At 49.1% G+C, this 11,308-nt stretch overlaps 1 protein-coding gene across 1 annotated transcript; it reads right to left on the bottom strand.

The window, feature by feature from the left end:
* Nucleotides 1–4,138: 4,138 nt before the first annotated feature.
* GBX2 (gastrulation brain homeobox 2) lies at nucleotides 4,139–6,477 on the bottom strand. The gene is made up of 2 exons (XM_032214699.1): nucleotides 5,982–6,477; nucleotides 4,139–4,662 (listed from the first exon to the last, which is right to left on the bottom strand). Exons 1-2 carry the CDS (start codon nucleotides 6,475–6,477, stop codon nucleotides 4,139–4,141), a joined length of 1,020 nt encoding a protein of 339 aa, XP_032070590.1.
* Between the last annotated feature and the right edge of the window lie 4,831 nt (nucleotides 6,478–11,308).

Raw genomic sequence — 11,308 nt, 5'->3', positions numbered from 1 at the left:
TTTTGTAAGGAAAGCTTTTAGAAAAGTTTTTCATGTTTTGGTCTGCCTTTAGAGTTTTGCAGCTAACAATTCTGTCGTTTTCGATTATAAATTGGAGTAGAAATACGTGGAGACAACAAGATTACCCGTTTATAATTTCCTTTGGCACAGCACCGTTTTTCTGCTGTACAGTTGGGGTGGGTTTTAATTAAAGAGACCATATTGCTATGCTGCCAAAAGGCCTCCCACCAAATAGAAGCCAGATCGGGTCATTCCCAGATTTCTCTCCATTGCTTTCCATTGCAAAGGTCTTCTTGTGCAACTTAGGGGTCTGCCAAAGCAATCCGCCTTCACTCTGACAAGGGATCATTGGCAGACCCCTGAGGCAGGAGGGTCGCTTAAAAAGATAAGCCAGCTTGCCAATCACGGCAGAAATAATTAAGCCAATTAAGTCAATACAAACAGAATCAAGATGGGAGAGAGATGCGACTCTTCTGCGGAGCGAGAAAGGAGGGAGAGAGAAAGGTGCCTGGATCGCTCGCAGGCGTCCCACCCCTAGGCCGCTCGCTGAAAATTCGCGGGGGAGGGATTTGGAAACGGCCACCGAACCTGTAAGTGGAGGCGGATTCGCTGCCGGTAGAAGAATAGTAGACCGTTTGCCGGCGGAGACTTGGAGAGGCCCCTTGTTCACCATGTGGAGGAAACCTCGGTGACCAAGCCTCCAAGTGAAGGGGAGCAGATACTCTAGCTGTTTTCTTCTGCCTCGGCCCTCCGCCCCGCTGCCCTTCGCGGGGGCGAGAAAAATAACACCCTTTTTGTTTTTCTAGTTTGAGCTTGTACCGTAGTTTCCTATCGGGACAAGAAATGAATCAACCTTCCGCGATTATCATCTTAATTGTCCGCCCAAAAGAAAAAAAAACAGCTACTTTCTCTCTTTAAAAAAGAGAGAGAACATTTAAAATTCATACACAGATGTATGTTGTGTGTGTATCTTATTCCTCATCAGATCTAAAATACTTTAATGTAAGCAGGGATTTATTGTTAAGTGCAAAACAGGCAAATCCCAGTCCAACTTTCCCGACTGTTTTTTCAATGCAGTCCCAGCTTTCTGGGATGGGACCGTGGGCTTTGTAATGATTTGATGTGCAGATGTAAGTGAGATTTATTATAACAACAAATATAGGGATGTCAAAGCCAACTCTGGATTAAAGCCGGCAGCCAGAGGGGGGAAGTATATTAATTTCAAACAGCATCAGAGGCCAGTGTCTATTAACGCAAGCTATTCTTCAGGCCCCCCCATCAGAATTAATCATTGGGAGTTAATTTGAAGCGCAGACAAGTTGCTGTTAATTTAGTGCAGGGAGGCTGGGATGGAATAAAAAGCGGAGGTGCCGACCAAGCCTCTTGGGTCTCATTAATCAGCGAGCTGAGACGGCCTGGCTTGATTACAATTTGCAAAAAAATTCATTAGGGTCTGGGCGATTGACAATTTTTCTCTCTCCCTGTGATCTGACTCATTAGGCAGCCAAATGAAAGCTGCAATGGTGAATGGTGGCATCTATCAGCCCACCCCCCTCGCTTGTTTATCTTCTTGGCTCCCGCCCTGGCCTCGGGGGTCCCGCTTAGGGCTTTTCCTGACCCTGCGGGAAGCGACCATTTCCCCTCCTGCTCCGCTCAAATTATAGTGTGAGAAGAAGAAATCGACCATCCACCAGGTGTGCACGCGCTTGGGCCCTTTCCCTCCCGCCGGATGTCTCTCTGTTCCCTCTCGCACAGAAAACCGTGGCAGACAGGGACCCCTATATGGACACTGTTTGCAGACGAGCAAACAGCAAAGGCTCTAACCAGAAGGCAGCTGAGAAATCATAGGAAAGGTTTTGAGAGCTCCCGGCTTCCTTCCCTCTTTAACTTTTTGGAAGATGTTGAAACTGCCCTTTTCTGCTCAAATGGGACTCTTCAGCCAGAGGAGGAGGCGGCTTTTAGATCTGTTAGCATTAGAGTGGAGCAGGTTCTCCGAGCCTTGGAGGGGGGGGGAGCAGGCACACTGGAAGGTGGGCCCACAGTCCGAAGAGGACCCTCTTTAACGTGTTCAAGAGAAACGGTCCTTATATCGGGCAATCAAAAGCAATTCTCCTTTTCTTCGAAATCTGGAAAGCAGCATCGCCTAAAAGCGAGCAGAACCAGCGGCTGACTGAGCCACGCTGCTTGTTCCGACTTTGTACGTCGTCAGGCCCATCAGACGCAGGCACCCCGGAGTACTGGTGCAGACCCCGCGGCAATCTGAGACATCTCAGATCTTCCCAGTCACGTTGATGGGTATATTTGTTTCTGTTTCCCCAAGTGAATGGGTGGGGTTGAAAGGGTTTTTCAAACTTGTTCGCTGCCAGTTGTTAATTGGCAGGCAAGCGGCAGAAACTCTTCGGGGTCGCCTCCTGCCTCCCACAGGTTTGACTTGGTCAGGGAATCGCCTTTCTCCTCTTGCCTCTTCTGCACAAGTATACCGTCCAGCCCTAGACTATTTTAGCCAGTAATTTTCGTAGCTAGAGAAGAGCGGAAAAAAGAGTTGGACACACCTATTTGCAGAAGTTGGCCTGCATGTTGGCTTGCATATTGTTACTGGATGAAAAGCAACGGAGGCAACACTGTTTCGAGGTGGTGATGGCGGTGGGACCCAGACCGCATTCAACTTTTTGTGGCAATCTGTGTTGAAGCTTCTACAGAAAATCCTTCTCCTCCTTTTTTACTTTCCTACGGTTGCAGCAACGTCGGAACCAGGCGTTTGGATCTAGATTGTGAGAAGCCCTCACAATCGGTTTGTTCTGCCCCCTTCCCTTCCTTTCCCTTCTTGTTTCCAACGATCTTGTTCTCGTCCGGAATTAATCCGGAAAGGTAGAATTGCTGGCACGTTGAGCTGGCTTGGTCAAACCTATACCAAGAAAGAAAAAAACTCAGCAGGAGCCTTTCCTTTTCCGTCAAGAAATGGAGGGTCTCCCCTCTGACCTGAACATCCCCCTAGCGCAGACCACCAAACACTAAGACCAGGACACCCAGTGCTTCTCCCGTCTCCGCTTGCCAAGAGAGGTAGGGTCATCACCTGCTACTCTACCAGGGCCCAAACTGGTGACCCTGGTGCATGGCAACCCCTCACATAAGCTTTCGGGTACTGTTTGCAGCTATTCTGAGCAACACCAGACAGGTTTCTTCATCAGGCGCTCACCCTCTTATGGCCCATCCACCCACCCCCGTCCTCAGCTGAACCCGTCGCCTCTTTAAAAGAGGAACGGGGCTGTGGACGGGATCGGCACCAAAGAGGAAAGTGCCGATGAAGTTCCACAATCCTGAGTTTTCGGAACTTAGAACTTCATACAGAAGAGCTGCTCAGTCTTGTCTATTTTTGTTTTTCTCGTTTGGGCATTTTATTCACAACATCATTATGTTTTGTTTCATTTGCATAACTTAAAAAAGTAAACTACATTTGAAATAAATTAATTCAACACAATAGAAAAAACTCGTGCATTTAAAGAAAAGAGTGGGGAGGAGAAACGGGACTTAGAATAAGGGGATAAAAAACAGAGGTGCACCGGAAGAATATCTCATTTGCTTCTCCATCGCTCCCCCCTTGAAAAAATGAAGAGGAGAAGTAGGAGGGTGGACCGGAAAGGAAAGAAAAGGAAAAAGAAGAAGCTGTACAAGTTAAAATGGTAGTTTTCTTCTTCTTTCATTTAAAGGAATTGGGGAAGGAGAATAACAGTGGGAGAAGAGACGTTGAAATTTTTGACAATAAAATGTACTTTTGGAATGTCAGACTTCACCTCACTGCTCATTGGTCTCGTCACAGTCAAAATACAGCAGCTGAGATCCAGCGCTTTATATATAAAATTGGACATTTTCATAAATATGTAAATAGTTCCTCCAAGTCTTTTGATATTCCCTCTGGAAAAATGACACGAGTTTTCTGATGGATGGTTTATAAATGTACTTCAGCGTGGCCTAATTAGTTTGGTTAGCGGTTCCTTCACTTGGTGAGTGAAAAATTCTCTTTTATGCCCCAATTTGGGGAGCGGGGCGGGCGGACGGGGAGGAGAGATGATTGTGCGCGTGAGGACAGGAAAAGATCGGTGCCGAGGGGTGGGGTAACCTCGTTCAGATTTGTCCCCGCTCACGGCCTGGCCTGCTCCAGTTGTTGGTGCTGGCTCCGGATTGCGAACCGGCTAACGTGCACTGGGATAGGCACCACAATCTTGGGGTTTCGGGACGGCTCCCCGGTCTTAGAATTGGCATTTCCCGCCTTCACCCGTTTCCACTTGGCCCTCCTGTTTTGGAACCAGATTTTGACCTGCACTTCGCTGAGTTTGAGGGCGTGCGCAATCTGGGATCGCTCGGTCAAAGAAAGGTATTTCTTGCAGTGGAATTCCTTTTCTAGTTCCAGCAGCTGCTCGCTGGTGAAGGCAGTTCGCCGGCGGCGGTTTTTTCCCGTTGAAGTGGTACTGTTTGGGTTCGCCGAGTTCTGACTGCTCTCCTCCAGGCCGTTGCCAGTATCGTCTTCCTTGTGCGCCGATTGGCCCGGCAGATTATCGTCGGAGCTATAATCGAGATCGCTGTCCAGCGAGAAACTTTCCTCTTTGCCTTTCGAATCGTCCTCCGCTTTGGCGTCTTCTTTTCCTGAGGCTGCTCGTGTGGTGCCTGGAGGAAAGCCAAAAACAGCATCTGTTTATATGTTTCACCCAGATTTTTGCCAGCATCCCCAAGAACAGCCTCCTCCTCCTCCTCCTCCTCCTCCTCCTCCTCCTCCTCCTCCTCCTCCTCCTCCTCCTCCTCCTCCGTGCAACCTGAGGGATGGGGAGAGATTTTAGGCTTAATTCCGAGGTAGCAGAATCCGGCTTGGATGCAAGTCAGAGGAGAATGGGGATGAGCCAGGGATAGGACAGAGGGACCGAGAACCATTTCCCCCGGTACTCTGAGGAGAAACTCAGTAACGTTAAAAGTTATTTTTCGGTGAGTTCTAGAAACAGTTTTAGGGCAGAGGCATCGAAATAATGAAAGCACAAGCTTTCGGGGCTGAAGTCCGTCACGTTTTCCCGGAAGTGTCTGCTTCCCCCAACCCCTACACCGTTTGGATGCCACAAGACTCTTCGTTGTCAGCAAATTCATCGCAGTATTCTTTGAATGTTCTTTGCGCCCGTAGATCGCCAAGCGGAAAGCAGAACGTCAAAATGGCATGCAAAATGGGAAAGGGAGTTGGGTTCACCCATCTTGGTGCATGCCACTTTTTTTTGCTCATTCTCAAGACTTGCTTCTTTTCTTAAGCAAGGGACATAAGAAGGAAATTCGCCAGGCTAACGTGCCAGTGCCTTGCTCTTTGGCTTACTCATTCCAAATTGCATTTTCTAAACGTCCTTCACGTTCACAAACACTTCTAATTGTATGTAAGGAATCGATTAGGAGGGATAATCCCTGAATAATCTATTGCTTAACCTCCCCCCCTGCCCTTGTTCTCGAAATCCTAAAAGGATTTAAGGAAGGAATAATATTCATGTTATGATATTATGTTACATAAATGTTAAGTTAAATACCGGAGCAGTCCCGTGTTCATGTTTCACGGACGGCGATAGTAATGCCTTTCTAAACGCCTCAAATAATAACAACAGAATTACAGCAATAGAATAATAGCAATATGCACACCCTGTATTAATATGAATGTGCCCATTCCCCCCCCCCCGCATCCTTGAGGTTTTAATTTGCTGCCCATGAGAATTGCGTGGAAAACTAAGAGAAATGCAAATATTCGCATGAACGCACAGATACATTCATAAAGTTTACGCATTTCAATTTTCCAGGCTGCCTTTCCGGTTAGAATTATATGACCTGGGTCACCTGAAGACAAGATGATCGGTACCCACACTCCGTTTCACTTTGGCTTCCTCGGCCAGGGCTAGTTTTGTAGCCAACTATCTGCAGCACGTCTGAGACACGGAAATGCACTTGCCAGCCGAGGTACTTACCGAGAGAAGCCTGCACTGCTTCGGAGGCAGAGAAGGCCAGTAGTGAGCCCTCCTTGGCCAAGAATGCCTTGCCGTCTTCAGCTTCTGCCTGAATGGCATCCACCTTGTCAAAACTGCCCTGGAGAGCTTGTGGTGCAAACTTTCTCGCCGCCTCTTGGTGCTGCGGGGAAGCCGAGAATGTGCCCGGCAGGGTGGCCATGAGGGTGGAAGTTAAAGCCATGCCCTGTGCCAGACTGGAGCAAAAACTGGTGGGTAGGCTGGAAATCTGGTGATGGTGTGAGGGCGGCAGACTTGTCTGGGGCATGGCGGCCGGTGGTGGTGGAGGAGGCGGCAGGACTACTGGTCTGTAGGGCATGAACATAGGGTAGCCTGTGTAGACGAAGTGGCCCGGGCTGGGCTGAGGCGGGCTGCCGATGAGCGAGTCTATGCTGAAGGCAGTGCTGCTTCCCAAAGGGCGCGGCATCATCATGAGAGACGGCTGAAAAGCTGCACTCATAGAGGCGCTACAGGCCAAGGAGGCGCGCGAGACAAGAAGCAGACGGGGTGGCCCGGTGGCTTTAGGGCCAGGTGCTGGCCGGGGACGAGCGGGACCAGGACTGGCGGCGGCGGCGGCGGATGTAGGGGACTGCCTGGACTGGGCAACAGAGGGTCAAAGTTGGGTCTCCCTGTCCGCGGCAGGGAGACATCGGGTCGAGTTGCCTTGAGCCGTGATCCAATCCGAACCTAGACACTTCCCAGGAAAGGCCTGCCTGCCTTCTTTCTGTCCCTCGGAGCGCGCTCTCTCTCTTGGGGCCCTCAGAGAGCCAGACGCCAAGCGCTCTCTCTCTCTCTCTCTCTCTCACTCACTCACTCTTGGGTGTCGGCGGTACCTTTGAATCGCGCTCTTCTTTCTCATTCACATTTTGCCAGGCTCGGAACCTTTCCGGACCACGTGGCTGCCTCTCTCCCTCTTCATTGGCCAGGAAGTGTGAGGGAGAGGGATAGGGAGAGGAATGTGCGGCGGAGCGGCGGCGGCGGCGAAGAGATTTTAACTCCGCCCCTCCTCCGGTCCGCAGAAAGGGAGCCGAGTCCGACAATCTGGTAGCGCATCCTCTGAAGCTTGGCTTGACGGGAAGCTTTCCGCACTCGTGCAGGGCGGACGTGTGCAAGAACGGGGGTGCAATTTGCCGCCCACTGCTTTGCTTGTCTCTTGCCCTGACTGGGACAGAGTGTTCGGTAGACCTGATGCATCCGCGAGGAAACGAGCCTCCCTGTGCTGCTCTGTGACCTGAGGCACACCCCCCGGAAGGCCAAGGCCCGGGTCTTCATTTGTCCCTGAGGGTGAGCAACAGGCAAAGATCGGCTGGGATCTCAACCCCTGACACTCAGCAGCTGGTTCCGAGCGCTCCATCCGATTCCTCCGCTTGTGACTTTGGATCCCTTCAATTCCGTGCCGGTTTTATCCCCCGCCCACATATCCTTTCCTCTGATCCTTTCCGAACGCTTCTTTTGCCCGCGGAAGGCTGGAGCCTGGAATGATCAGGAGGGTCGGGGGCTCCAGAACTCGGGGAGATGGATTAGCAGCATCCGCCCCCACCCGCTCCGCGGCGCGCGCCTCACTGGTTTCCCCTCTCCTTCGTCAGAGGGGCTGCTTTGGCTCTTGGAAATAATGATTTAAGGGTCAGCGGCAGTGACGTAAGAAATCGTACACGGGAACTGTAGACACCACTTGCCTGAAGTCAAAAGTTTGACGATATTTGAAGGAACTTATTGTCGTCTAGATGGGAGGACGGCTGCATTTAGCCAGAAAATCTTCCTGCCCGAGCCTGCAATTGCTACTAAAATTTAATGACCTCCACTGGGGAGAATGCCTTTTGGAGACCCTAACAAGATAACGATCAGAGAGAAATGAGGGTCGTTACATGGGTAATGGGAATTTCTTTACAAGAGTAGTTAATTGGAAAATAAAGACTAATCGATATTTATGAACGTATCGATCTAAACCTTTGTAGATCCAGCCTTTCTGTGTCTTGTCTCCTTCACCCGCATTTCTGCCCCTTTGCGCTACACGTTTTGCGTTTTCCCACAAAAGACCAGAAGCCATTTGAAAAATCGCATACCTTTCCCCTCACTTCGGTCCCTCCTCTTAGCAGCCTTTGCGAGGAAAACATGCTATTCCTGTGACTGAAAAAGAAGTGAAGGATTGAGGGGGGACCTTTCATCTCCAGAAACAGGGCAGCAACAGCAGCAGGGAACAGTTAGCCCGGGCAGGCAGAAACAGGATGTCTGTTGTTTGAATTTGAACTCAGTTCCTCTCACTCCCTTCTTCATTTCTATTAAGCCTGGCAGTTTCGCAGGGTATAAAACCTTAGTCCCCTCCTCCCCTCTCCGTTCCCTGCACTCCCCTCAAAACAGGTTTCCTCATTTCCTTATGCTCCCCTTGTATGATGGTTGCCAGTTTGGGAAGGGAGAATAGATTGGATAGCGTTTCTGGAAAGACCTATTTTTGGAAAGCTCGGTTTGATCGTTGGTCATACCATTTAACTATTACCACCCGCTGGATGATTCCAACGCCTAGCAAGGGTTGTAACGATTAGGCAACATCGATCCCAGACCCCTTTTGCAGTCTGCTGAATGCCAGAAAAGTACCGCCAAGACACCCCTCCCCCGCGCCCGCGCCTGTTTCCCACTCCATTCCTCGGGGAGATTTATGGCTGGGCAGAAAGGGGGTTCTGGGGGAGGGAGAAAGGAGGAGCCGTCTGCTTTTAGAAGTACCGGAGGAGGCTCGGCCTTCCCGCCTCGGGTCCTGAGGGAACCAGAAGCCAAATTCAAAACTCGGGTTTCCTCGGACCCTGGTCCCTAACATTTCCCACACGCCTCCTTATCCTGAGGCAAAGGGCCACCCCGATGGCTGATCCCGACCAAGCGGCGCGGTCTTCGGGCTTGGCCGCGCTGTTGCTTCGACTCCAGGCTTGAGAATCGTTCCCAATTTTGCTGCGAGGCGGTTCGCGTCGTCAGTCTGAGGGGAGGGGGAGTTTGGAATGTCGGGTTCCTTCGGGATGGAGTGACTATCCCCTCCTTGAAGTAGCAGTTGACTGCAGGCTCAAGGATCTGAGGGATCTTGTTGGTTGGCGAGAAAAACATTTTTTCCGTCCAAGTTTATCTAAAAGTCCTGCCGGGGCAGGTTTCGCGAAGAGTTCTTGTGTAAAAGGAAACGTTCTCCGGAGAAGGCATCGGAGGCATCGATTTGCGAGGAGCAAACAGATGGGAGCCTCGTCTCTCCCTCCCTCCTCCTTTTTCTTTTCTGTCTTTCTTTTCTTTCTTCTTTCCTTTCCCCTTTCCCCAATAAACTATTTTATTCACTCTTTCGAAGAGATGGTGGAGGAGAGAATCCGCTTCGGAAAGTCTCCCCCCCTCTATAGAGTTGACGTAGGCAGCTTTAATGGAAGGCACCCCCCACCCTCAGCTTTTGAAATGGCTTCTGCAATTATGTCAAAGAGTCATTCACTAGCCCGGACGAATTAAAAAGGACCGAGTCTGCTCCTTTTTCACGGGCAGGCCTCTCGTGTTTGGCTTTTCAAAGCCCTTCCAACACGATGTCTTTCTTGAGAACAAAAGGCAGGACAGGGAAAAGAAAAGAGCCCCAAACTTGTAAATCGAACGTCAAGGGAACTTTGAAACAATCTAGAGCCCATAAATAATGATAAAGGACCTGGCAAAAAGGCAAACCCATTCGATTAATAGAGATTCCCAGGCAATGATCAAGTGGCTTATTTTAAAGAGAAACGGCACTCAAAACAAAAGCAAAAACGAAACATCTAAAGGTTTCATTTGCATTCGTCTAACTTGAAAGATTTTTTTTTTTTGCTTTTAAATGTGAGCAACTATTAGCTTTTCCTTAAAGATCCGGCCGGGGGCGGAGGAGGGGCGGATGAACTAAAAAAATAAACTTTTCAAACTACCCCTTTTCCGCGTTGAAAGAAAGGGGTGTCTACCGTTGCTGGGGCTTATCTTGCCGCCCGGAGAAGATTGTCAGTAAGGTTGTCAACAAGTTAAAGTTCTGAGTTTCTTTTTTTTTAATGGAAGCCTATCAAATCAGGGACCTTCAGATCGTTCTGTACTTAATTAAGAAAACATAGACATTTTTTGTACTGGTGTTTTAAAACGCTTTCTCGCCCTTCTCATCTCGAAATTTTTATTTGCTCATTTGGAATCAGAATGGAGGTGATTTTGCTTTTGACTCAACAATGCCTGTCTTAAATTTGAACCAGGAGTTTCTTTTTGGCATTTCACTTAATGGCTGGGGTGGAGTCGTTTGATAGCAGATTAGGGAGTGATTATTTCGGTTAATGAGTGACAATGCCTGATTTCTCTCCACTACCATTTCCTCCAATTTGTATCTTAATTATGAAAGGATGATGATTTTTATCCTAAAATTTATATATTGTAAAAATATAAAGAGCTAGGCACTGCCAATAACTGGATTTTGTTTTCAATTGAAATTCAACTTTTTACCCGAAGGACAGAATGATGCTCTTGTAGTAGTTGAATAGTTTCCAGCCAAACGAGAAAACTTGAGTGCATTGTGCTCAATGAAAGAAATGAAAACCTCTCAGTCGCGGGTGGGGGGAGGGAAGTGAGGGGGGAAGAGAGATGGAGACCGAGCTAGAGAGCAGGAGTGGGACTCGACCTATCCTCAGCCGCCATTCCTCTTTGGTTTAGTGACCACATAGCAAAGGGAATGATCTCCTTTTGCAGACAATCCCCCCCCCCCCGCTCGTCTCTCCTTCCAACAGTGCACCCCGAAGATGCTGGCATCCATTCCTGGAGCGCCAACTGTCTTGCCTGAGAGGTGAATGTATTGAAAGTGCTTTTGCTACCTCGATAAAAACTTAAATGAAAATGGACATTTAATTTATATTACCGGTAGAGCTCCAGGAAGAAGGTGGGGATAGGACTAGCATTTAATCCAGAATAATTAACCTGGATAAATAAATTAATTTAGATGTGAACATAAATAATCCCCTACTGAAATCTGGACTGTGTGTTATACAGTATTGTGTAACTCTCCTGTTATTCAGAATAGGATGAAATGCGCCCCTGTGCAAGTGTTTGTAGGGCATGTGCTTTTTCCTGGGCTTGCAAAGGGTCAAGCTTCGTCTTCTCTCGAGGCAGGGGGCCAAGGACCATTGGCTTGCTCTGAAAGAGACTCGGCGATCCGCAGCATTTGATATCTCAAAGGGACCTCCAGGAGAGAAAGAAACGCGCTCTTTCCTCCGCTCTGTAGCCTGCTAGGTACCGGCTGTGATTACGGTGGTTTAAATCTACCTCTCTCGGCAGAGGAAGCG

The sequence above is a fragment of the Thamnophis elegans genome, chromosome 3, assembly GCF_009769535.1.
Source record: "Thamnophis elegans isolate rThaEle1 chromosome 3, rThaEle1.pri, whole genome shotgun sequence".
Classification (NCBI taxonomy): domain Eukaryota; kingdom Metazoa; phylum Chordata; class Lepidosauria; order Squamata; family Colubridae; genus Thamnophis; species Thamnophis elegans.
Note: the sequence above shows the minus strand (reverse complement) of the source record. Positions and strands in the feature narration are given on the sequence as shown.